This window comes from Bemisia tabaci, chromosome 3 (genome assembly GCF_918797505.1).
Source record: "Bemisia tabaci chromosome 3, PGI_BMITA_v3".
Classification (NCBI taxonomy): Eukaryota; Metazoa; Arthropoda; class Insecta; order Hemiptera; family Aleyrodidae; genus Bemisia; species Bemisia tabaci.
The window spans coordinates 63,990,246-64,013,362 of NC_092795.1; the positions used below are offsets into that span (position 1 = coordinate 63,990,246).

General features: G+C 39.9%; 1 protein-coding gene across 3 annotated transcripts in view; it reads left to right on the forward strand.

Annotated features, from left to right (window-relative positions):
* Positions 1-23,117, forward strand: part of Ccn (cellular communication network factor protein Ccn) — a 470,858-nt gene that overhangs the window by 435,529 nt on the left and 12,212 nt on the right. For all 3 annotated transcript variants that reach the window (XM_072299014.1, XM_072299015.1, XM_072299016.1), the window contains 2 exons: positions 20,399-20,528; positions 21,939-22,135. In XM_072299014.1, coding sequence (XP_072155115.1) covers positions 20,399-20,528; positions 21,939-22,135 — 327 coding nt within the window. The remainder of the gene's footprint in view (positions 1-20,398; positions 20,529-21,938; positions 22,136-23,117) is intronic.

Consider the following 23,117-nt stretch of genomic DNA (forward strand, 5'->3'; position numbering starts at 1 on the left):
TTGGTTACCTTTGAATAACCTCTGCTTGATTCCGCACAGAATAATTCCAACAGGGATCAGTTAATATATTTTGAAAGATGTGCTCCAATTTATTTTCAAATTAAAAAAATTCCTTTTGAAATCAAACTGATTTTCTCAAAAAATTTAGAGGAGGTAAATCTCTCAAACAAAATAAAATAAAATAGCCTTAGCAAATAATTTGCAAGAAATTTTTTTTCCTGCACATTACAAGTGTTGGAGCAGTTACCTAATTTTAATCGTAGGTTGTCATGAATGTCAAAGGCTAGCAGTCATTTGAATCCTTGGATGTACATATTGACAAATGAAGTCATTGAAAGTCAATGATATTAGTAAGCTTTGAAAGGCTAAAAAATACTTCAAAGATGAGCATAAGAAAATTCTAATGTCAGATTCCTTATTTATTCATAGTGAAATAGTTTACTTAAACAATGTTTTTTTTTTTTTTTTTTTTTTTTTTTTCTTTATTGAAAGAATAGAGGACTACATGGTATTAACTCTATTTCTTATAACTAGGAACTAAGAACTACTTTTACAATAATGGGTAGGCTGGTACGACACCGGCCCTATCTAGATTACAGAATGTACAGGTGCTGTACATTACGATTGAGATAATTGGTGCAAAATATATACATATGTATACATGCTAAATAAAGTATAGATATTTGTGATAAATATTTGGATCTTAATTATTATGCCCCCCGTCCCCGCTATAAAACAATAAGATATTAATTAATAATTAATAGAGAAATAGGTGCATAATGCAATGATAATGCACGAGTGACAGTCGAGAGTCAGACACAATCAGTACAAGTGATAGGAGACGTTAAGATTAGAGATGCTCGATGTTAGAGCGGTGCGTTGAGATGCGATGTGTGCCAAATGGTGTTATTATTTGGAAAATTACAAGAGTCTTTTACCAAAAATTTCTATGAATGTGACTAGATGAAGATATAAACAAGGGGGTATAACGACTGTCTTTTGGGGGTAAATATGTAGAAGGTACACAAAATGGAGGTTAAAATTATTCTTAATGGCTTTTCATCAAAATAACAAATACTTAAAAAGAAATTTGGCATCAATTCATTTTTGACAAATTACCTCAGATGTTCGGGCGGAATGCGGACGATGATGCGGAAAGCGGCTGTAATGAAGTCGTTTCGCGTTGCGCCCCGCGACCCGGCGCCCCGGGTAGTAGGAAACTCCTCACGCGCTTTACGTGTGGTGAGCTCCCAGCACCCCGCGACGCCGCCCCGCGAGCGCCCCGCAGAAAACACATGTTGAAAGAAGACAAATTAAGAGAATTGCACCGTAAATAAATAGTGGTTTGTCTTTTGAGAAAAGGTGAATCATCTCCCTGGAAAATCCGGGAGGCGAAGTTATTACACATTAACATCGATAATTTGATCTAGTTGGTCCGCGACGCAATCAAACGGCTTTCGCCGTTTGAGGCGTCTTAGACCAGCTTTGTATTTGTAGACAAGATCTGCTGCTTCGCTATTAGGGTGATTGGAGAGCCTTTGGGCGTACCGCAAGGACAATTTTTGAATAGTTTCAACCACCGAGGGGATACCGAGAATCCGGTGAATTACGTCATTCTTGACGTAGTCGTCCCAATGGATCCCGGTAAGCCCTCGGAGGATGTTGCTTTGTACGGACTGAATCCTTTGAATGTTTGTCCTGGCGGCGCACCCCCACAACTGGCATCCATAGGTCCAGACCGGCTTCAGTATCATATTGTAAAGTAAGATTTTATTGCGAAGAGACAATCCACTGCCCGGCTTAAAAAGCCACCACATAGATTTGTATTTGCTTAGGATCTGCTTTCTTTTAGCCTGGATGTGAGGACCGAACGTTAAGTTCGAATCAAGCCTCACACCCAGGTAGTTGGCAGATTTTACTGAGGGGATAATTTCCCCGTCAAGTTTAACTTTAATGCTAGGAAATTTAATTTTTCCGAATGTGCAGTGCTGGGACTTGGTACTATTTACCATTGTTTTCCAGCGCCTGCAATATTTTGAAGTTCTGTCCAGTCCCCTTTGAAGAGTCTGGCCCACCGTTCTAGCGTTTGATCCGAAAGTTGAGATACCAGTGTCATCGGCAAATGTCGAGACACGTGTACCTTTCACTTTGGGCAAGTCGTACATGTAAAGTAAAAATAACACAGGTCCCAAACATGAACCTTGGGGTACTGAAGCCTCAATTGGCATGAATTTAGAGTACGTATCTTCATGTCTGACCCGAAAAGATCTACCATAAAGATACGAAGTTAGTAGGATGTAATAATTAATTGGCAATAATTTGAGCAATTTAAACGCTAGCCCGGCCAGCCAGACCTTATCGAAAGCTTGAGCTATGTCGAGAAGGGCGACTGAACAGATCATTTTATGCTCGAAACAATTTTCAACAAGATTAGTAATTCTGTGGATTTGCTCCACAGTGGAGTGCCTCTTCCTGAAGCCGAACTGGTGCTTAGGCAATATCTTCCTCTCATCAATAATGGGCATAAGGCGATTGAGAAGAAGCCTTTCAAAAATTTTTCCCAATATTGACAAGAGGGTGATAGGCCTGTGTGATGAAGCCAGGTGCGCGGGCTTACCCTTTTTGTGGATAAGTATGACCTCCCCCATCTTCCAGGTTGAGGGAAAAAATTGAAATTTAAAAATTGCATTGTATATATCCGCTATCTTCCTGATAGCTTTTTTCGGGAGATTCTTAAGCATGTCACCAGTGACTTCATCCAATCCTGGCGACTTCTTGACTTTTACCTTATATTTAATCGTATCTGCGACTTCCGTTGTTGAGACTTTACCGATTTCTTCAGGGGGGAAGGGATAATTTTAGCTTTTTCGGCTTCTATGTCAATATCAGAGATGATATGTTCATGCGGTTTAAATACTTCCGATAAGTGGCGGCAAAACTCGTCAGTTTTCTCCTGATGAGTCTTGGTCCATTGGCCGTCAGGTTTTTTCAAAGGTTGTGAAAAACCTACTGATTTTTTAAGGTACTTTGTGGCTTTCCACAGAGAATAATCAGTGGTGGGTGTTGGAGTAAGTTCTTTCAAGTAATTAAAATTCTGTTCTTCCCTGAACTCGGAGATTTTCGTTGTGGTTATCCTGTTAATTTTCTCAAAATGCTGCCTGTCTTTATAAAACCTGCTTTTTTGGAATTTTGCTCTCGCTCTTCGTCTCTCTGTAATTAAGTTCCTGAGTTCAGGAGGTAAATTTAATTGAGTATTTGTGTACTTAATAATCGGTGAAGCCCTAGTCGCCGCAGATATGATCGCCTCCGCTACGTTCTTGGATTCTTCCTCTAACTCAGAGATGGAAACAATAGGGTTAATGTTAATTTCCTCATTTAGGATGGATCTAAAGAGGTCCCAATCTGTTTTTGCGTTAGTGATTTTGTTACGTCTTTTCAGAATTACTGACTGATAAATAGCCAGTTTGATGGGTATGTGGTCAGAGTTCATCTCAATTTCTGATCCAACAGCAAGATAGTTCCTTGAAACATTACGGGAAATAAAAAAGTCGAGAAGGTCCGGCTTTCTGTTGTGGTCTTTTGGGTAATATGTGGGAAACCCATCGGTGACGACATTGGCATGAATGTCGTTGATAGCCTGCAGGAGCTCCTTACCCCTGGGGTTAGGGGCCCTGCATCCAAACGCAAGGGACTTTGCGTTGAAGTCCCCTGCAAGGATAAATCTTTTAGGCAGCTTCTCGAAGAGATCAGCAAACTCCTCCCTCTTAGTAGTCTCGTTCGGAGGACAGTAGACGGAGGCAATGAAAATCTCCCCCGATTTGGTAGAGACGCTCACCCCCACCGCCTGGATGTTGTCCGTCGAGACGTCCAAATTGGGGTCGTAGTAAAATTTTACTGATCTCCTGATCAGTAGCCCTGTTCCTCCCCTGCAGGAGTCGCTAGGGTGGTCTGCCCTGAAAAATTCGTAGCCTTTGGGCCTCCCACGATATGAAATGCCACTGGCGAGGTGTGTTTCCGTGAGCAGCATAATATCGATATCTCTATCATGAAGATAGCGGTGTATTTCATTAGATCTAAGGTTAACACTATTACAGTTAAAACAAGCTAATTTAAGAGGACGATCACTCATCTTCTTTTATTTGCAACAGAGCTACTCGGATTAGTCAAAGTTTTGTTTTCTAATGTTATTACTCTTTGAGACAGGTCGTGGATAGAAGATAAAATTTCACTCATCATAGCAAGAATTTCATTTGATTTGTCATTTTGTAATGGGTTTGTGGGAACATTTGAGGGATCGTTGGACGGAGTGTTGACATTCTGTGAATTTTGTGGGGTTGAATCGATTTTTTGGTTTCTTAAGTGCGGAAATTCTCTTTTTGAATTAAAGGCGTCTCTAAAGGATACGCCCTTCCTCAATGTGGTTGCAGCTGGAGGGACTTGTTGTCCAGTTCTAGCTGCCCTTTTTTCCTCGATCTTTTTAAATAGTTCTCTTCTTTGTTCAGCGACAGTTTTAGCTACTATACAGCCTCTGTAACTGGCTGGATGATTTTTTCCGCAATTTGCGCATATAGGATCGTTAAAATATTTAGGTTTCTCACATTGAGAGGATAGGTGCTCTCCACTGCACTTTACGCAGCGCGGGGGGTAAAAACAGAAGTTCGCAGAATGATTGAACGATTGGCACCTGGTGCACTGAATAGGTGATAGGGGGGAATTTGCTGGTGTTGGTTCCACCGTGACTCGAGAATTCGCAATTACCTTAATCTCATAAATTTTCTCAATTTTGTCAGAATGATCAAAGCTGATAGTAAAAGTATTGAGTGGTACATACTTAATAACTGGGGGGGTGACGGTTGTATCCGTACCTTCCCCAGTTTTACCTGCGTTATCCTCGCCACCTCCGCTGTTTTCCGCCCGCACATCAGAGTTGACAGATGGTTTAGTAGAAGTGTTAGGTTGTTCACTAGTCTCTTTGTCTACAGTTTTGGATTTATCAGATGTTGTGGACTCAGGATACTCAACAATACGCTTGAGATTCGATGTGGCTGAAATAGGTTTAAAACCAAGATTTTTAAGGCTGTTGATGATACTATCTGATGGAGTTAAATGATGTAGACCTTTGACTAGAACTCTGATAGGTCTGGTGTTCTTATTCTCATACGTATTAAAGTAGATTTTAGCATTTTTGAGATCATTAATAATTTTGGCATGTGTATCATCGTCTACTGCGTTGATTTTAAATGAATCATTGTTCAGTACAGTAGAGTTCCATTTGCTTAAGTCGATTTTATTAAGAATTTTGGCAAGATCATCAAATTTAGTATTAATTGCAGTAAAAATTGGGGGAGGTTTTTTGTACTTGGATCTAGTTAGTCGTGAGAGATTAGGGTCATTAGTAGACACATTCAAAGAATCAGATTTAGTATTATCAGAAGCAGTAGTAGGTTTTTCAGGGGTATTTTTGATAATTTTAGTTTTATTGTTAGTCTTCGTTTTCTTAATTCTATTGATAGCAGAGTTAATAATTGGATTAATACTTCCTGGGTTTACAAATACATCATCGTCGGAGCCAAGAGAGAGATCGTTAGAGTTGTCGTCGTCGTTATCCATATCATCATCATCCGTGAGGGCGGCGAACTTATTTTGATCCGCATGCAGTTGTTTTTGCGCAAGTGATGGTACCTTTTTAGGTTTGGAGGGCGAGACTCCCGTGGTTTCCCTTGGTCTTTTACCGGGGGCTGGGGTTGGAGCCGAGACAGGTGCAGGTGGATTTGCTTGTTTCCTAGCTGCTGCCAATTCTGATACTAGTTCACTAATTTGAAGTGACATAGAGTTAAGCTGAGAAGTTAATTGTTGGACCTGTTGTAGAAGTTGATTATTTTGATTTTTCAACATTTCCATTTCCTCATCCCTGTTAGAGCTCGTCATAGTGGGATTTGGGGATTGAGCTTTAGAGGTTAGAGAAATATTATCGTTCTTAGTGCTGTTTCTGCGAGAAACAGATAGAGAAAGAGAAGATGTAGAGGTACTTTTGGATGTAATGTTTTGAGAGAGTCTATTTACCTCTGATTCAAGTTCTGCGTTTTTAATTCTTGTACAATTCACATCAACACAGTCAGTTTTAAAGTGCACTCCACATTTACAAATTGGACATTGTTCGAGATCATGAGCGAAACATTTTCTCATTGTCACAGAATTTATTTACGAGTTTCTTGTTAACCTGGGGGATAACCCCCAGATCGCGATTTGATCGTTAAATATTTACATATTCACAAAGTAGGCCACTGTACAGAAGGACACGTAGGCATTGAGCCGGCTGAGAAATCGAGAAATCAAGATCTGATAAGAGAGCGTTACAGCGCGCGGAGAACCTCACCGTTCGGCTTATCAGACGGCACTCCTAAACAATGTACTTAAAATTTCTGAAAAGACACATTGCTATGATGATCCTTACGAACTACTTCCATTGACTGATCTACTTTTCAAATGAGAAACAGATAGCCCTTAGGTATTTTGAAATTGGAAACATTCCTGAAAAATCTGGCCACAAAAATTTTATTGTTAAAAATTTGGAGAGCAGGTAATGTGTAATGAGTAAGTTAACACATTTTTATTGCGAACGTCAGATTACCCAGAGTATTGTGAGCACAAAAATCTTTGATTGTAAAGTTAGGCAAATGAAGTAAAAATAATACCAAAATACTCTTATGAGCAATTAAGCTGAAAGGCCCGTAGGTAAATTCCCCCTCCAATCCATAAATATACCTATAGAAAAAGAAGCGAGCAATTTCATTCGCTGAACTCTTAAATTTGAAGTGCATCCTTAAGTAATACTGCCTTGGGCAGTTCAAAATAAACTTTATGCTAATAAACCTCCTTGGTCCCACCTACAGAATATAGCTACCTAGAGAAAATCTGGAGATAGGTATGCGTTTCCATAGTATATGTAGGTATGGGCACCATCGAGGATGTCTGGGCACCGTCGACGATGCTTGACATCCCTACGTTGCCCGTAACATGTGTACCATTCGCGCGCTGAGCTCTGATGTGTTTACATTTCAATTACTCACTCAGCAGCATATTAAATCAAAGTGAGTAAGAATAGAGATCTTAGCAGTGTATAGTATGGAGTATCACTTAAATTCCTTCCGTTCAGTGCAATAACATTGCCCCATCCGCTATTTGCTTCGAGACTCAATAGCTATAGTAGCAATGTCCGCGGAGATAGCCTTTGCTTACAATATTATACGGGAGCAAGGAAAAATAAGGAAACTTGAAAATTGCGATGCCAATTTCTTGAATGAGCTTTCATAACTAGCATGTATTTATCAACATACACATTCTCTGAGACTAAACTATGGATTGAGCACTATAGTGATAATTCGCGTGACAATCACAACACACAATTTGAGTGTTCTAAAGGGTTTGAAGATAGAGTAGCCAGCAGCTTGATCGTTGAATTTTTTGTTGGTCGGGACAACATAGATGACATAGGTTAAAAGGCAGAGCGTGATTGGTTGGCTATGTCTTATCGCTGCTTTGTCGTGCCTATGTCGGGTTGAACTAACGACAAGCTACCGGCACCTTTCAAGTTTCCGACAGTATACCATCCATTCCACCTGACAAAGGCACGACAAAGCAACGATAAGACATGGCCGACCAATCTCGCTCCGCCTTTTAACCTTGGTCATCTATGTCGTCCCAACAGACAAAAAAATTCAACATTTAGGCTGCTGATAGATGTTGCATGGTCACTGTGGTTTGGCATGGTTCAGCAAATATTGCTTCTGATATTAGGTAACGCACATTGAAATAGTTCAGCACATACCTTAAGTAGAATTTAGGAATCCGACTTGGCATAGATTTGTTGCTAAAACTACTGACGCTGCCTTTAAATCCTTGATGTGGGTCTCGCTTACAACCAATTACAAGGATTTTTTGACATCGAACAGATTTTCGCAGGGATAAGGGTACTAAAATTCACTTATTGTCATAGGTACTTACAGTTTTGTTGCGAACGAATGAACCACAGATGGAGGAAGGTTCACTGAACTTATAGCACGGTAATAACGGTAGAGACAAAAGAGGGTTACAGCTACATTTGTTAACCTAAACTGACCATTTGCGACATGGTGTTGACAACATTGCCTAATTTCCGTCAGAATTCGTGTAGAGGCGGGGTTGCCAGTTTTCATAGAAACCGCCACCGCAATCAAAAAAAAAAAAAAAAGGTATTACTTCTTTAATCACGTTCAGCCTTATTCTGTGGTTGGAATTGTTTATTTATTGAATCGATGGTTTCCTCTATCTCTCCGCAACGGCAGTGGTGGCCGACAGTTACAAGATATCGAAATTTAAAGCTACCGAATCACTCAAGCGGTCCGATGAGTAGTTTTGGCGAGGGGCCTAGATCCATTGCTCTTGATCTCTATACAATATCGATATCTCGGCACTGTCATGCACCACTGCCGTTGCTGAGAGATAGAGGAAACCATCGATTCAATAAATAAACAATTCCAACCACAGAATAAGGCTGAACGTGATTAAAGAAGTAATACCTTTTTTTTTTTTTTTGATTGCGGTGGCGGTTTCTATGAAAACTGGCAACCCCGCCTCTACACGAATTCTGACGGAAATTAGGCAATGTTGTCAACACCATGTCGCAAATGGTCAGTTTAGGTTAACAAATGTAGCTGGATAAGATTAAATGAGTACTGCTTTAAATTGTGATCGCAGCGGTGGTTTTCATTGAAAACCGGCAACACCGCCGCTACTTAAATTCCTAAAAATCATGTGAAAGTTTCAAAAAAGCGCAAAACATGAACTGACTTTTCGAATTTTGTTTGGTCTAGGCGTTTTGCTTTAACACGGAGTTGCGAAACGTACCTAAACGAGCGTCAATATCGGGGTATCGGGCGTGTTGCCGAATTTTCAAATCGCTATAACTCGTGTTCCCTAAGTCTCTCAGAAAAGTATAATATATCAATGGATGCGGAATCAAACGAACAATAATTCTGACATGTTTTTATTCAATCCTCACCAACCGCAAACACTTTTTTAGGCGGTAACGTGATTTTAAATAATTACGAAAATTAATAAAATGGCCAAAACGTGGAAACAACGGAGTCAAATTAAAATTTCTTTGGCATAGGTCGATAGAACGTAATTTTTTGCATCTTTTGGTATAAATACGAGCTCTGTAACTGCATTTCTCCGAAAGTTATGGATGTTTGAAGGTTACGACTTTAAAAAATGGCAACGCTGTTTCCCTGGGGTTCCTGCAAAAACGGAGCTAGGGATAAGCCTCTCTCAACTAGTACTATCAGCCCACAAAGTTTCGTACATTCCGGGCTGGGTACATTTTTCGCCTATATGAATAACCCTCTTTATTTTCCTCGAGTAAGAGTTATTGCAACTTGAGCGCATATGGAGTAAGCGTCGTTGCACCATGACGGAGTCGTTGCACCATGGGGGAATAGTTGCACCATTTAGCTTCCCAGAGTAGGAGAACTTGCACCCAGGGGCCGATTGTACTGCAGTGCCCTGTATAGTAATTTTAAAGTGTTCCAGAGTTGTCCCAGAATTGCCTGCAGACTAAAGTACGATATTTTCTAGTGGTGGGAAATTTTATTTTTTATTTATTTTTATTTTTTTCTTTTTTACTTAGGTAGGTATTCATTTTTTTATTTATCTATTTTATTTATTTTTTTTACTTATCTATTTTTTTACTTATTCATTTTTTTTTATGTATCTATTTTTACTTATTTATTTTTTTATTTTTTGTAACGTGATTCAATTCCCTCATGTTCTTTCAAATGCTTACATCGGCCCTTTATCGGCCCAAAGTGAACCGGGGGGGGGGGGGGGGGGGTCCGTAAGCTCTAAAAATTTTGGAAATTGGAAATACAATGAAGTGCTAATGTGAGGTATGTGAACAAAACTCATAGTTCCGAGCGATTTCCAATGGTTTACGAGGTTACACATACTTTTTGAAATTAATTAACCCCAAGGGGCCTAAAAGCTAAAAATTTTGAAAAGGCATAGCTAAACCTACTATCTAAGTGTGACATGTCTAAAAATTCCTCCCAACGACGGCTTTAACGTGGCCAAAGTGCATACTGAAAATTTTGAACTCCAGTGTCCCTAATGGGAGGGGGGGCGGGCTAAGGGCTCAATATTTTTGAAAATCGAAAAATTCAAAAACGTGTAAGTGAGGCGTGTCCAAGGACTCAAAGTACCGGACGTAGTTGCACAGGTAAGATGGTTACAAATGATTTTCAAAATTGACTGCCCCCGAGCGGTTTGATGCCCCAAAATTTTGAGAAATCACAGCTACCCTACTACATAAGTGTGACATGTCAAAAAATTCAGCCAAACAACGGCTTTAACGTGGCTAAAATGGTTACTGAAAATTTTGAACTCCAGTATGCCTAATTGGAGGGGGGGGGGGCTAAGAGCTTAACATTTTTGAAAATTGAAAAACTCACAAACATGTAAATGAGGCGCGTCGGAAGACTCCGAGTGCACAGTTTTAGCGTAGGCTTTTTAACATTAAGCTCTTAGTCTCTAAATGTAGCAACACCCCTCGGTTTTTTCAATTTGCGCAACCGACGTTGCAAAATTTACCTCGAATTGGTAACAAAATACTTTCGTCTTTGCCGCCAGACCGTTTATCCTCCTTCAATCTCGGCAACTATTGGACCGATTTTTGCAAATGAAAGCTCTAGGTCCCTAAATGTACCAACACCCCTCGGTTTTTCGATTTGCGAAGCGACGTTGCAAAATTTACCTCGAATTGTTAACGAAATATGTTCGTCTCTCCGATCGCTAAGAGATTGTCCTCCTTCAATTAATTTGACCTTTACTAAGGGTCCAAAGAGCGCTGCGGTCGGAAGCGATTCGATTCTGATCGGCGGATCCCGGTCCACGAGGTAGGGTCTTTCTTCTTTGTGAGATCTTTAAAGTTTTTCATGGAGCTCTACCTTCGATGTGGGTATGAAAATATCCGAAAATATCCCTGCATGTCCAAATATCCATGCAATATCTAACGCTGCCGCGCCACGGCCTTTGATTTTGCGTCGGGCCCGCTTTTTTATAGACAACCTTACATACTTCCTTTTTTTTTGTAAGTAACTACAACAAAATTTCCAGATCAATAAAAAAATCACTTGACATTCTCCCCTAAAATTAACGGTTTCAAAGAAGAATGATCAGAAAGTTCGTTGATGATAACAATTTTGTCGCCGCTCTTTTTGAGTCCTGCAATTTTGATTACAATAATATTTTTAATTAGATTTTTCCGTAAGTGGTCACTACCAAATTTTCCGCTCTTTAAGGAGATTTACAGCATTTTCCTCTTTAATCAATGGTTTAGAAGAAAAAGAATAAGCAAGGCGCTCATCGTAGAAATTTTTCCCGCAGTTTTCTTCACACCACAAATTTTTTTTTATAATTTTTCCCTAAAAATCGATAGCTTTTAAGGGTCAAAATCGAAAGTTCGCCAAACGAGCTGAAACCAAGCATGTTCGCTTGAAAATGACCCGCTAAGTGCGATTTTCCGGTCGGAAAAGCTCCTCGAGTCCGCTGCTTGGCTCTATCTCCGAAAAACGCCTGGCAAAAACGGTGAAAAACGTGCAAGAAACACTCGTTTCAGACCAGTTTTTCGCTGTTTCTCGGCTCAGGAAGCCCCGCAGAGCCGTGGGATTGTGCGCAACTGATCCAGCACTTTCATCTACTTAGGATCCGACTGAAATCTCGGAATTTTTTCTCTGGACGAGAATCAAGAAAAATTGACAGGGGTTACATGGACTAAATTTTAAGGGTTAAAACCGAATGTTCGCCAAGCTGAAAACAAGCATGTTCGCTTGAAAATGACCCGCTAAGTGCGATTTTCCGGTCGGAAAAGCTCCTCGAGTCCGCTGCTTGGCTCTATCTCCGAAAAACGCCTGGCAAAATCGGTGAAAAACGTGCAAGAAACACTCGTTTCAGACCAGTTTTTCGCTGTTTCTCGGCTCAGGAAGCCCCGCAGAGCCGCGGGATTGTGCGCAACCGATCCAGCACTTTCATCTACTTAGGATCCGACTGAAATCTCGGAATTTTTTCTCTGGACGAGAATCAAGAAAAATTGACAGGGGTTACATGGACTAAATTTTAAGGGTCAAAATCGAATGTTCGCCAAGCTGAAAACAAGCGTGTTCGCTTGCAAATGACCCGCTGAGTGCGATTTACCGGTCGGAAAAGCTCCTCGAGTCCGCTGCTTGGCGCTATCCGCGAAATACGTCTGGCAGAAACGGTGAAAAAGTTGTAAGCTAAAAAGTTGGAAAAGTTCGATTTTGAAGTTGGGCCCAGAAGCGACGGTTGATCATATTCAAGTATGTTACGTGTCTAGGTGTCCTTGACACCATATTCGAAGCTCATCATTCGTCTCCTTTGGGCGCAGGTCAAAATCTGAGGTAGAACCGCGAAAAACGCGAAATTTCAGCTATTTTCGCCTTCGGTGCCATGTTTAGGCCCCTGTTTCGCAGCCAAAAAACGTGAGTAGGTATCGGCAAAACTCGATTATTTCTGTCAAATATGCACCGTCAACTGCCGTATATCCAAAAATTTCTCAATTCCGTGGAGTGGCCGATTTCGGCCCAAGTCGCAACCCCTCCTTTGACACTTCTTTAAAGATATTTTAGAATATTTTCTTCTGAAATCAACGGTGTATTAGAAAAATAAGAAAAAAGGGCGCTAATCGCAAAAGTTTTGGCCGCAGCTTTCTTAATACTCCATATATTTGGTCAAAATTATTTTTGCGATTAGACTTTTTTTTAAGTGGGTGAAAAAAATGCTCCGATTCAATAAACGATCAATATGAAGACATACCTACTCCTCTAAAACAGGTGGTTTGAAGGAAAAATAAGAAAACATGTCGCTGATCGTAAGAGTTTTTGCCACAGTTTGTTTTTAAGACCCATGTCCTCAGTCCCGAGAATTTTTTTTTTAAGAAATTTTTGTAATTGACTACTAGAATATATACACTTTTTGAAAAATATCAAAAAGGCGAAAATGTGTCGTTTTCGATCCGAGGGAGATTTTGCAACGAAGATCATGAAAATTGAATAACTTAAGAGTTATGGCTCATCCAGATCCCAAGAGCTTTCGTCTAAAGCAAATCCGAGGTAAATCGGTCGAATAGTGGTTGATATCGAAGGAGGACAAATTGCCAAGTGGCAAAATCGAAATAAGTGCCCATCAATTCCAGGTAAATTTTGCAACGTCGGTCATACAGATCGAAAAAGCGAGGGATGTTGGTACATTTAAAGACTAAGAGCTTTCAGTAGTAAAAATTCGAGGTAAATTGGTCCAATAGTTGCCAAGATTGAAGGAGGACAAACTCTTAGCGGTCGGAGAGACGAACATATTTCGTTAACAATTCGAAGTAAATTTTGCAACGTCGGTCACGCAGATCGAAAAACCGAGGAGTAGTGGCACATTTAGCGGCTAAGAGTTTTTATTTAAAACAATTTTGAGGTGAATCGGTCCAGTAGTTTTCGATATCATACACGGAGAAAAAAACTTCGTGCGTGGGACCCGAAGTTTGTAGGTCATATGGTTCTCTGAAGTTTTCAGATTGAGCATCTGAACACTTTAGATCTAGCTGTCGAGGTTCGGATCACACATCTGAAACTTCAGTTCTTACATCTTAAGTACTTCAGATATGAGAACCAAAGTTTTTCGAATGTGAAAACCGAAGTACTTTAGATGTAAGAACTGAAGTTTCAGATGTGTGATCCGAACCTCGACAGCTAGATCTAAAGTGTTCAGATGCTCAATCTGAAAACTTCAGAGATCCACATGACGTAAACTTCGTATCCCACGCACGAAGTTTTTTTCTCCGTGTAGAAGGACAGGACAAACTGTCTAGCGGCAAAGGCGAAAATATGTCGATTTCGATCCAAGATAAATTTTGCAACGATGGTCATGAAAATTGAATAACTTAAACGTTATGGCTCGTCCGGCAGCCTGATTGTTGAATTTTTTGGTTTGTCGGGACGACATAGATGACACAGGTTAAAAGAAGGAGCGAGATTGGTCGGCTATGTCTTATCGCTGCTTTGTCGTGCCTTTGTCAGGTGGAATGGACGACATGTCGGAAACTTAAGAGGTGCCGTTAGCTTGTCGTGAGTTCAACCCGACATAGGCACGACAAAGCAGCGATAAGACGTAGCCAACCAATTATGCCCCGCCATTTAACCTATGTCATCTATGTAGTCCCGACAAGCAAAAAATTTCAAAAATCAGGTAGCTGATCCTGAGAGCTTTCGTCAAAAGCAAATCCGAGGTAAATAGGTCTAAGAGTTGTTGATATCGAAGGAGGACGAATTGCAAAGTGGCAAAATAAAAAATTTATGGTTATCAATTCGAGGTAAATTTTGCAACGTCGGTTTCGCAAATGGAAAAACCGAGGGTTGTTGGTACATTCAAAGACCTAGAGCTTTCATTTGTAAAAATCCGAGGTAAATTGTAGTCCAAAATTGCCAAGATTAAAGCAGGAAAAAGTCTGGCGGCAAAGACGAAAGTATTTTGTTGCCAATTCGAGATATATTTTGCAACGTCGGTTTCACAAATCGAGAAACCGAGGGGTGTAGGTACCTTTAGAGGCCTAGAGTTTTCATTTGCGAAAATCCGAGGTAAATCGGTCCAACAGTTCCGAGATTGAAGGAGGTTAAACGGTCTGAGGGCAAAGACTAAAGTATTTTGTTCCCAATCCCAGGAAAATTTTGCAACGTCGGTTTCGCAAATCGAAAAACCTAGGGCTTTTGGTAAATTTAGAGACCTAGAGCTTTCATTAGCAAAAATCCGAGGTAAATTAGTCCAAAAATTACCGAGATTGAAGGAGCATAAACGGTCTGGCTGCATAGACGAAAGTATTTTGTTACTAATTCGAGGTAAATTTTGCAACGTCGGTTTCGCTAATCAAAAAACCGATGCGTGTCGGTACATTTAGATACACTGAGCTATCATTAGCTAGAATATGAGGTAAATCGGTCCAATAGATGCCGAGATTGAAGGAGGAGAAACGGTCTGGCGGCAAAGACGGAAGTATTTTGTTACCCATTCGAGGTAAATTTTGCAACGTCGGTTGCGTAAATCGAAATAGCGAGGGGTGATCGTACTTTCAGAGACTTAGAGCTTTCATTTGCAAAAATTTAGTGTGAATTGTTCCGAAAAATGCAGAGATTGAAGGAGAATAAACGGTCTGGCGGCAAAGACGGAAGTATTTTGTTACCCATTCGAGGTGAATATTGCAACGTCGGTTGCGTCAATCGAAAAACCGAGGGGTGCTGGTACATTTAAAGACACAGAGCTTTCATTTGGTAGAATATGAGGTAAATCGGTCATATAGTTAACGAGATTGAAGGAGGATACGCGGTCTGGCGGCATTGACGAAAGTATTTTGTTACCAATTCAAGGTAAATTTTGCAACGTAGGATTCGCAAATCGAAAAACCGAGGGGTGTGGGTACATTTTGAGACACTGAGCTTTCATTTGCTAGAATATGGGGTAAATCGGTCTAATTAGTGCCGAGATTGAAGGAGGTGAAACGGTCTGGCGGCAAGGCGGAAGTAATTTGTTATAAATTCGAGGTTAATATTGCAACGTCGGTTGCGTAAATCGAAATAGCGAGGGGTGTTCGTACTTTCAGAGACTAAGAGCTTGTATTTGCAAAAATTCCGTGGTAAATTGGTCAGAAAATTACCGAGATGGAAGGAGGACAAACTTTTAGTGGCGGGTGGGACGAACATATTTTGTCCTCAATTCGAGGTAAATTTCGCAACGTCGGTTGTGCAAATCGAAAAACCGTGGGTAGTTGGTACATGTAGCGACCTAAAGCTTGCATTTACAAAAATGCGAGGTAAATTAATTCGAAAATTGCCAAAATTGGAGGAGGATAAGCGCGGGCTTGCGACAAAGACGAAAGTATTTTGTTACGAATTCGAGGTAAATTTTGCAACGTCGGTTGCGCAAGTCGAAAAACCGAGGGGTGGTGGTTCATTTAGAGACTAAGAGTTTTCATTTGCAAAAATACGGTGTAAATTGGTCCGAAAATTGCCGAGATTGAAGGAGGATAAATCGTCTGGCGGCAAAGACAAAACCAAGTCATTATCAGTTTAAGGTAAATTTTGCAACGTCGGGCATGCGATTCGAATATGTAACGGGTGCTGGCAAATCTGTAAGTTTGTAATTTCCGAGATCGAAGGAGTACAAAAAAATCTTGAAGATTTAATTTTACAGATAGAAGGATATCGTTATTGAAAACCATATCTTCGTTCACAAGCATTTTTAATTTTAGATTTTTTTTTTTTTTGTAATTTGCTTAAAAATAAATAACCACCATTCAAAAAATATCATTAAACATTCTTCTTTAAAATGAACGGTTGATATCATCAAAACCTGAAGTATGTTGATTATATAAATCCCGGCAGTGGAGTACTTGCACCTGGTGCAATAACTCCTACTACGTAATGCTTCCACCATGGTGCAATAACTCCTAGTACGTATGCGGATTTTTAAGTTGCAAATGTATAATTTCTAAGGAATATATTGATCAATCATCGAAATTGGGTCTTTATAATAAACGGGCAACAATGTTTTCACTCCCTCCCTCGTTATATATACGGGTTTCGACGATGGTGCAACAACTCCGGAAATCTTGCATGGTGCAACAACTCCTACTCCATAAGAATATATATAGATAGTAGTGAACAATAAAGGGAAGTTTCATTAGTATAATTTAGTTTGCATTCCGAAAAAACAACAATAATTTGTTTATTAGTTTAGTTTGTTTAAATATGCTTGCTTACATCTCGCGATAACCTAAAAGCGAAAAGACAAACATTCATTGAATTGACCGTGACGTCAACTAGCTATCCGTCACTAAGGCAAGAAATTCAAAATTCTTAGAGAGACCAGTTGTTATTAGATAGAAAAAAAACACATCGGAAAATATGTTTAATCTCAGTTTCTTTCCAAGCGTGGAAAAGAGGGTCGCGATTCAGAATTCACCGGCAGGGATTCACTTGATTCACTCTGTTCACTGATGACGTAGAAAAATAGCTACTAATTATTCTAAATATGATGATGGTGATGATTAGAGATGATGAGATTCTTTCCAAGGGATCAGACAATATTTCAAGACAAATTTATATGGAGCATCTAACTGCAGCTGACTGACGCCATGACACTGGCGATGCGTCGCGTCGTGAATGGTCGTGAATTGAATGAAACAAAGACTTTGATCAGTTGAACTTCCTTAAAAATTAATAATGCAAAAGCACGTTCTAAATTCAAGAAATGATGCCTATGCACTGGTTTAAACTTTTTGAAATGATTTGCAATGATTTTCATAACTGTTGAGTGCACATTTTTATTTAATGCGGATGGCCAATTGAAGTCAAAATTTCGAGACACGAATTGAGTTGCGAGTGGTATGGTGGTATTGGAACGACTATAATCGTTTGACTTTTGTAAGTTTTAATAATGCAGAAGCACGTTCTAAATTCAAGAACTGATGCCTATGCACTGGTTTAAACTATTTGAAATGAGTTGAATTGGTTGTCATAACTTTTGGCAGCATATTTATATTTAATGAGGATGGCCAATTGAAGTCACAATTTCGAGGCACGAATGTTAATGCGGCGCGAGTGATTTGAAAGAGTGGCCAAAAAACGGCAGTTAATTAGGGATTATTAATTAACTGCGTAATTAATCAGCTCCAAATTTCGCCTGTAGGCGAGGAATAAAATTTGCTTGCCAGGGTGCAAAGGGTTTTGAGTTTCGTTAAGTTTTTGCGGGGATATCTCAAAATAACGCAAAAGTTGAACGGGTTCGTGTAAGATACAGTAGCGGCTCCCATTTTCGTTGTTGGAGATCTTTATAGGCTTGACGGGGTCGCTACCGCTCCTAGTAATAGTAGGGCCCATGAACGATGATCCCTGAAAAGTTGGGCGAATAAACGCATGGACCATGTAAATGACAACTCTCCGAGGTTGAGTTCTTACATCGAAGAGACCGGGTATTGTGAACGCGAAAAGCTATAGTATGCGAACCGCTGCTGTCGTACCCCTATCTTCAGGTCAAAATTCTTAAAAAGGGAGCCCTTCCGCACAAGATCAATTTCTTGTAATTTTGCCCCAATCTCTTCGTACATCATGGTTGAATTGGTTGTGAAATTCTGAACTAAATGATATGTAAATGTAATTTAAATGTTTGATTCTTTCCTTATCTTTCCTTTATGTAGCGAAGTCCAATTTTTATTCATCTCATCGTATCTCGAACTGTAACTTCTCTGCTATTCGACCGATTTTTATAAACGGGACCTCTTTTTTACTCGCGTTTTAACGGAAAGTATCACTTGCTAAATACATGTTAAACAATATTAAAAAAATGTTGGTTCATTCTAGTAGGACGGTGGAATTGGTAATTGCGCGTGAGTAAGTAGGGTTTGAATGTGGCTCCGGTTGGGGTGTCACTGCTGCCAGTGTTTAAAAGAAATACCCGCGGCTCAGGGATCATCGTTCGTGGGCCCTACTAAAGGCAACTGTGCACACGCTAGAGAGTCATTCCAGCGGAAAACCCGATCTTCTGGTGTCAAGTTGAAGTAACGCTATTGAACTACGGGCGGCTGTTTTTCGACAGAAGTATTGCACAGTGTCAGATGAGAATGCATGAACAATAACGTACTTAAATTGATTGTTACCGTTTATTACCGTGTCGACTGTAGAGTCCTATACTGGTCCTACAATATTCAGCATCTGCTCGATCTGTATTAATCGTCTGAAAGACTTGCAGTAACTTATTTAATCTTAAGGTCACGAGAGATTCTCTTTTTTTAAGCTAGCCAAAAAGTGAACACGCACGATGATTTTTTATTTGGCGCTATTTTCGGACGTAACAAGTTCCGAACATAAAAAAAAAAAATTGCCATGTATCAGAGACTTATTGTATTTCGATAGAAATATAAACGAGTTATATTTTGCAGCATCTCTCGTTAAATGAGAGTAAACATATTCTCGTTAGGAAATTAAAATATTCTCGCTTCAAAAGGATGTTAGGTATCGAAAGTTAAATTTTTAAATGCTTGCATTTTCGTTAACGTGGAAGTTAATGTTGAAGAGTCAAGATATTAAATGTAGATATCAGCATCCGTTTCTTTGAAATATTGAAGCAAAAAGCAACTATTGACATGCTGCTCTATATCACACATTTTCCATCAGTAGCACGCCTTCAATTATGCACGACACTTCAAGCCTCACTACGAAGTTAGTTCAGTTGTGTAACCACGCTAACCCAACTCCCACCAAAAGCGCAGATTTTGATGATCGCAAAGTGCAACTTTCAAAATAGGATATTTCCTAGTTTTCTATGTTTCTAAACTCTAAATTCTAAATTTCTATGTTTAGCGAGACTTTTTGGGGTTCTATATTGATGGTTTACGATGTCATTTTGTTCTACTGTTTTCCTTCTATCTAAATTACGACAATTGAATGGTAACATTTATAGTGCATCAATCAATCCGTCTGAAACATCAATAATTAGACATAGATAATATACTTTAATTTTTGTGCAAATCCGTATTAGGTCGTATCTTTTGATGGAAGTTTCGGATTTCCAGTCAAATTTTCAAAATTTCAAAATTCAAGAAAGCGGACATGGCCTAAAATTCTATCTCGGCTCCTGCTCGATCGTTTTTTGTGCAATTCGGTTTCAGGCGGTAATTGGCGGTATTTTTTGGCGGGAACCTGGAATTTTCATTCAAATGTTCAACATTCAAAAATCCAAGAGGGCAAAAGTTGTCTAAAATTCTATGTTAGCCCCTTCGAATTTATCCAATGATACAATGGAGATGTGTATCCTTATTCTGCTCAGTTTCAAAATCGATGTACTCTCGGCTAATTTTGACCTCGATGTTGGTGCTCTCTTCAACTTTGTTGTGTCGGACTTGCTTGTTTATTTATTAATGTATTTATCTTTTAATGTTTTTATTTTATTTTTTTTATTTTCTCATTTGATCATTCTGAGGAAGAAGGAGTATAATCAAAGCTCATAATCCAGCCGACAAGAACACTGATTGTCAGTCAGTTTGTTTCGGTTTTTTTGGGTCCCTTTACTTCAAGGGCTATTTATTCCGTGTACAGGGAAAAACGTAACTCAAGGCATGATTTTCAATTTCGAATGCTTAGTGTTACTGGCAGACATTGTAATACCCTCAAACGCCATTAGTTAAAATCTCATGTAATGAGATATTTAAAGTGTAAATGATGGACTTAAAAACGAACCGTAAACAATTTTAGAGTTATAAAGTATGTTTTTAACATTTTTATCATTCAAATCGTTTTTTTTTTTGTCACAGAATGGGACCTACGCTTGTGCCTCTCTTTGTCCGCAAGAGAATATTCTTCCTCTGAGCAACTGCTTGCATCCAAGATTAGTTGATGTCCCTGGTCAATGCTGCAGGGAATGGATGTGTGACAGTCATAAAGGTATCCTTTTTTGCATCCCTCTATGAAATCGTACTCTTTAATTTTGTAGAATTTATTATTCTTAATTTTTCTCTCTTCTGCAGCCCGGCCACAGACTTTGGCTGATCCATTGATAGCGAAGGAACAAGCTCGTTATTGGGTGCTTCCCTATGGAACTGAGTTTCATTTCATCGAGGTCAATTGATGTGAAAAGTCCGTGGTCAGGCTGCTGACGGTATGAGGATAAATTTCATTCTTCATAAAAAATAGTCTTTAGTTTTAAAAAAAAGTCAAGACAAGACTAAAAATTGGCCATCAGTCCATTGTAAAATATGTAGACACGGGGTTTGAAATCAGTTTGTCTTTTTTAAGTAAGTAAGGCCGGGCTGGCCGGCGAGGCGCCCTCAAGGGGCCAAGGCAACTGGCAACTGCCGTCGTGCACCCCGAAGTTGGACCGAACTCCTTAACATATCTTCGTACTATTGACACATTGAGTATCATCTATATTCCCGCAAGGCTCAGCGGCCGTCTGATAGCCAACGGAAGGTCTTATCAAAGACTGTGGCAGACGCTGCAGAGCACGGACTTTCGGAGCACGGCCATGCCTCCACCGAGTTGGACTGTGTTGTTGCAATCTACACTGATAGGTAGCGCTGGCAGTCGCGCACACTACGAGTGATTACCGATTTTTCACAACCCAGTCTAACAGTGCAGACGGATTACTTACTGGGTGACTATGTCCCTCCCGCACCCTGTAACCTCGAAGGGTCAGGGTATTGGAGTGGCATAGTCATCCACAGTCACGATGACTGATATTTGAGTGTCCTCAAATATCAGTCATCTCCGGGGGTTGAACCCGGGACCTCAGTGTTGGCAGCGAACTGCCTTGACCACTACACCACTGAGGCTGACCTTTGTCTTTTTTTATTTACTCATACGGAGAGATAAAACATCAAATCTCTCTTTCCACGTCTTAGCACTGCAGAGATTGGCATCTTACCGCAGCTCAATAAAAAAGTAGCAAATGTTCCTCGCCGATCAAGGTGCTACAGAAAAACATTTTTTCCTTGTCGAAAAAGTCTATTTACTGTTGATCGCAGTCATAAATTTGTACAAAAAATCAAAATATTCGTCACAAAAATGAAAAACCACGAATTTGTAGTTGATTTCTCCCATTTTGTAAGGCATTTCAATAGATTTTTGACGTCGTTAATCTTCTAAACTCTTGAACTATTCATATCTGGGATCCTCGCTGTGTAGTATAAATCAGTGATATCTTTTCAATTTGGAATATGTTACTTCATTTCCTCTCAACTCGGTTCACGTACTAATGACATGTCTATGATTTTGAGTATGGTCACATTTCACTACCATGATATTCAGAAGAAATATCTGATAACTCAAACTTGAATATCTGATTGTGTTTTTCAGCTCAGAGACCGCCAGAGTGCCTGCCAAACTTCTCTCAATGGAGCTCGTGTTCAATCGAGTGCGGTCTTGGATACTCGCACCGGGTATCCAACCTCAATCCACAGTGTGTTCTCAAAAATGAAACTCGGCTTTGCCAACTCCGGCCGTGTGTCGCACCGTTGCCTCCTGTCAAGTCCAGGACTCACCATCACATCAGGGTAATCAGCAATTACTTCCACCCTGTTAAAGCTGCGAAAGTCAGTACCGGAATATATTAGGCTACCGTACCAAGATTTCATCAACGCCTTACAAAAAAACTTGTTTTAACTACTAAAAAACCAGTGTTTGAGTATTATCACACACTTACACACACCCTCACCGTCACACCCTCACCCTCATACCCTCATCCTTACACCCTCACACACACACCCTCCCACACACACATATACATATATCTGAGAACTCCGAAATTTGCGTATCTGGTAACGTTTAGTTGCAGCGATCTACTCGGCTGATTTAGGCAACAGTCTCTAGATGAGCCCGCTTTGTTTAGATTTTGAAAATATGGCCCAGGTTTTTTTTATATTACGTGGTAAAGTTGCGAATTCTTCCATTTAAACAATGTCATTTTTTATATTTTGTCATAGTTCGTTTGAGCATTCTACTGGGCTGATTTCGATGATTTTTGCGGTTATCGACAGGTGATAGCCCCTAAATGAGCCCGCTGTAATTATATTTTGGAAATGTAACCCAGATTTTTCTATAATTGGGTATACCTGGGAGCTTAGAAAGGGGGCAAAATTTGATGAAATTCCCGCTATATTTCATTGGCGGGAATAATTTCAAATTTTGCGGAAAATTGAACAAAGCGGGAAATTGTGAATCTTGGTCTGTTAGTAGGGTGTAAGTGAATAAATTGTGCTTCGTTACTACAGACTATCCAAAAGTAACGAAACGCTCCGTTCCCTTCATTCCGTTTCGTTTCAGTCTTGGCCTGAAGTTGGAAATAAATGGCGGTTATCTTTTTTGATTCTTATCGGTCCAATTTCTCCCGGCCGGAGAAATATTGAAAAGATAAGAGCCGGTTATGAAAATCTTTATATCTTTTTGGTCGTTCTTTTGTCAACGCGGGCCTAAGAGAACGCGAAGCGCCCCCCTGGGGTTGGGCCGCGTAGCGGCCAGAGGGCGTAGCCCCCTAGT